The sequence below is a fragment of the Anopheles marshallii genome, chromosome 2, assembly GCF_943734725.1.
Source record: "Anopheles marshallii chromosome 2, idAnoMarsDA_429_01, whole genome shotgun sequence".
Taxonomy (NCBI): domain Eukaryota; kingdom Metazoa; phylum Arthropoda; class Insecta; order Diptera; family Culicidae; genus Anopheles; species Anopheles marshallii.
In genome coordinates, this window is record NC_071326.1 from 86184620 (window position 1) to 86189067 (window position 4448).

At 43.8% G+C, this 4448-nt stretch overlaps 1 protein-coding gene across 1 annotated transcript; it reads right to left on the reverse strand.

Annotated features, from left to right (window-relative positions):
• Positions 1–1156: 1156 nt before the first annotated feature.
• LOC128709077 (regulator of microtubule dynamics protein 1-like) lies at positions 1157–1928 on the reverse strand. Its single transcript, XM_053804061.1, has 2 exons — positions 1842–1928; positions 1157–1759 (listed from the first exon to the last, which is right to left on the reverse strand). Exons 1-2 carry the CDS (start codon positions 1926–1928, stop codon positions 1157–1159), a joined length of 690 nt encoding a protein of 229 aa, XP_053660036.1.
• Positions 1929–4448: the final 2520 nt, after the last annotated feature.

Genomic DNA, 4448 nt, shown 5'->3' on the forward strand with positions numbered 1-4448 from the left:
TTAATTCAAGTTGGTTCGAAAGTTATTTAGATAAGTAGGACGAGATCTGTTATTAAATTGCTAAATTAAAGTGCTCAAAAAACCAGGGGGTTAGGAACAAATAAAGGGTAGAATTGTCGCTTTTTCGGACCCATTACTGGCATAATTCATACTTTTTTCCCTACTATACAGCTTATCACGGTCAAATTGGTCAAAAATGCCTTCCTTTGTCGCATGAAATTTTTTTTTTATTTAATTTTAAAGTACTCTTTAAAAAAGCCTGATTTGTTGATTTAATAAAATGCAGAGAAAGAAGTCAACTATGTCAACTTTGAACTATAAATGATTTGACTCCCGGATTCGACTTACGTGATTTTTTCCCGAGTTATGGCGGTCCGCTATAATAGCGTATTGCGGGGACTGCCTGTAGTCTTATAATTATATCACGGTCTGTATTAAGCTAAAGGGGCAACACGATAAGAAGTTGATAGGGGGTTTCGCATGGTTTTAAATCATCTTTGACACTCATGCAACCGATAAGCAGCCCTTCCGATAAGACCGGGTCAAAGATGTGTTGTTGTGACTTCAAGCAGCAAATTCAAGCGGTGTTATTACCCTGCTAGAAATAAAGGCTTCAATTTGCCACGAGCTGCCAATCATGATGAGGGAGGGTAGCAAAAAAAACTCCCAAGACGATTAACTGAAAACCTGCACGTAGTTACATCACGGTGAGAATTGATTAATTGCATCCTTCCCTAGTATTAGCACGTAAGGTTAAGTTTCTCAGTTCAGTTTCTTTAAGCTTTTTCTTTAGAATAAATTGCATTGCATTCGATCGTTTGTTTCACATGCGATGATTTATTTTTTCTCCCCTCCCGCAAAAGATTTAATTTTAAAGTAAACAATTACATTTATACACTTCGTGCCGATAACTTTAGCGCGTGATCGATTTCCAAAAGAATTCAAAAGGAAAACCCAAACATCCGGATACACGCAACACTTAACATTAACCTTGTCACATTAAAATTCATTTCTAAGTCATACTCAACAGTCATCCCCTTTGCAACGGGTATGGCGCGTGGGGCACGTGCGGCAAAACGGATGGTGTTAACGCGAGCCACCACAGTACACGCCGCTAGGCAGCGGGAAATTTCCTTCCCGCACATTTTCTTTTTTCCTACAGTTTCTTCAACAGTTCGGTGGCCTCTTCGCGGCAGATCCGGTCGTCCTCGCAGCGCACATCGACGGCAGCGCCCCGCTCAAGCCACACCTTCGCCTCGACCGGTTGCTTCAACGCCAGATGGCACTTGCCAAGGTACAGCCAGTTCAACGCGTAAAAGTTCGGCTTGATGGTTTCGGCCTTGGTGAAACAATCCAGCGCATCCTCGTACGAGGCGGTCGGGGGATTTGGCGCGAGCGAATTTATCAACTTGCGCGTGATCCAGTTCACCTCGGACAGCTTGTAGTTGAACTGTCCGAGCATATGCCAAATGCCGGAATCGGACGTCCCGTTCAAGCTAACGGCGCGCTGGAAGTGTTTCTGCACATTTTCCAGCTGCTTGATGCGCTCCGTCACGCCGTCCAGCGTTGCTTTCTCGGCCAGTATGGCACCGTACCACTTGTTCGCACCGAAGTTATCCCCATCCGTCTCCAGGGCGGCCGACACATGGTCGAACGCTTGGCGGCAAAGCGTCTCCTGCTCGTCCTTCACGGTCGATTGTTTCGATAGGAAAAACACAGTCCTCGCCAGCCGCCACTTCACTTCACAGCTGTCCTGGTCCTGCCGATTCGAGCGGAAAGAAAACAGCACTATTTATGCAAAAAAACACTGCACTGACTCGACTCGCGATTGCTTTACTTACCGTCAGCTTCTGGATCATGTCCAGCGATTCCTGGTACTCGCAGTTATCGAACATCTCGTCGATCAGCTTCAACTCTTCCGCGGACATGGCGACAAAACTGTACACAAATATCGATTGTTTACGAGCGGGCAACAGTGGCACTGCTGGTGGATTCCGTACCGTGCACCGAAAAGTCAAACCGTCACGTCAGAACGGGAGACCGTTGGAAAGTAAAACTGCGACGCGTAAAAGTCGCGACGGTCCCACCAAAACGCCAGTCACAGCTCTATATTCGGTACGAAAAATGTGCCACCCTCGTGCCACTTAGCAGGTCTGTCGTGCAGTGGCTAATCACAAACACATTGCAAACCCGCAACCGCCTGCAAGCAGGGTGCGAGCACGAACGAACGAACGGAACCAGTACGAAGGAAACGGCTCGACAAATATGGTGCGGAGCTGTAGCTGGGGGAAGGCAGCTCGGTTTTATCAGAAAACACCGGCAGAATCGTCATCAGCCGTATCGGTAGCGCTTTAGTTTGCGTGAAGTTCTACGATTTCGCTGCCAGTTGGAGCGCAACTCGTAGTAGAGTGCAACTCTGCTGTGCTTTGGGTGCATTGCTGGCACACACGTTGGCCGATGAATATGCAACGATTTTGAATTTTGAAATCAACTATGTTTCTCCGTCTGGAAATGTAGCTGAGTTCAACTAAGTAATGTAATTATTTTTTTAACGTTATCAATTCTTTATAATATGCTACCGAATAACAAATTTAAATTTATAGTACGAATGATTTGAACGTTTGATTTTTTAAATCAGCAATGTGACGCAATTGGATGTAGAAAGTTTCTGTACGCAATGAATGAACTACGTAAATATTTGTGAAATTGTGTGGTGCACCTGATGACTTTGGTCAAACCACTGTGCGGCACATGTTTGATTTGGAAAAATTTAAACATTTTGCCGGCTTCATAGGACAGTTGCGGGACTCGCTTATTCTAGCTACATTTCTAATAGATTTCCAATAGATTTATTGTAACCGTACAGTTTCAAGTGTAAAGGTGAAAATCCAATAATTAAAAAAAATCTATTGTTTATGGGAATTCTCATCCTTTTCTCTTATATAAAACACCATCTGCAACATCTTTCTAGAGATTTTAAATGAGGATGTTTTTGAACTCTTGTTTATTGCTGTATTAATGTACAAATACTCAAATTTAGCTCAAAGCTCTTTAAGTGCTTTTTAGAGGTTAAAAAGCTTTTGGCGGAACTTAAGAAAATTGTTTTTTCTAAAAATTTCATTCAAAAAAAAGGGAATTTAAATCTAGTGATGAGAAGAGAGTATTTTAGTAAATACACATAAAAATTTAACGTGTACCAAAAATTCTGTATTAGAAACTTTATAATTTATTTTATATTTTATTTCATGAAAAGTGTTTTGATCATATTAACGTTTCTCCGTGTGTTGTAAGATAATTTCATTCATCGATTGCTTTAAATTCTCAAGTTTTTCCTCAATTTTGTATTTACCCGACAACAAATAACACAACTTTCTAACCAAAAGAAATGAATTGAATTTTGCCATAAAGCTGGCCACAAACCCTGCAATGTATTATGGCACTTGTTATGGCGCATGCACGCGCACACCACTACATCGAGCGCACATCTGTCAAAACGGGCTTTATGCGAGACCTGGCCGTAAACTGACTTGGGCAGTTACCGTTATTTTCATAACGTTCGCGTCCAGGGAAAGAAGCAAACCGCGCATTCGTCTGTTGTGTATGTTGTGCATCGCTGCCTGTACGCAATCGAAGGAAAAAAATTGACATTCCCATCATCCCGTTGCAGTCTTGCCATTGCCCGTGCTCGTGCAGGTGTGTGTGTGGATCGTTCTGTGTTTGTATGTGCACGCGCCGTTTGTTTGACCGTCCAGGTGTTGGTGTTCTGTTTGTGCCCAGGATAACGTACGGGTGATACGGCCAAAAGTCCTTCCGCGCTCAGTAGGAAAAGTTTCAACGACAGTGGCAAAGTGGTACGGCGTATGTTTCTTTCCCAACCAGCGTCCACGTATTGGTCGATATCGATAAAATAATTTCGGATTCGTATGACATCACAACGGCTGTGCCTTTGGTGGTGGTAGTTTTTGTTGTTGTTGTTGTTATTGCTCCGCACACAGCGACAGAACGCATCGGATTTCGATTGCAACGGTCGTCGCATCGTGTGCAATCGCGGCCGTATCGCCATCATCAGCCTCATCAATGTAATCTGGTTTTCTGTCGTCAATGCTTCGATAATTGTATCACCCAACGGTCTTAAGATATTGGCGATTGTTACCTGTGCTAACAAACGGCACACGGCTAGGTTTTGTTTTGTTTTGTACCGATTGCTCAACCAAGCAACCTTGGCGCTGCACCCCACGATGCTATGGTGTTGTGTGCCTTGCGGAAACGAAGCATTTGTACCGTGTGGCAGTGTGTGAGTGTGGTGAGGTGTTTTAAAATTGCGTCAACGAAGTCAAACGTCCGCGATTATCCTTTGGCCACGCATCCTTGACAACGCCGTTTCGTGGTTTCGTTCTATTCGTTCGACCAGAGCTTCGCCTATGTTGATGTGCGTGTGCAAGGTGTGA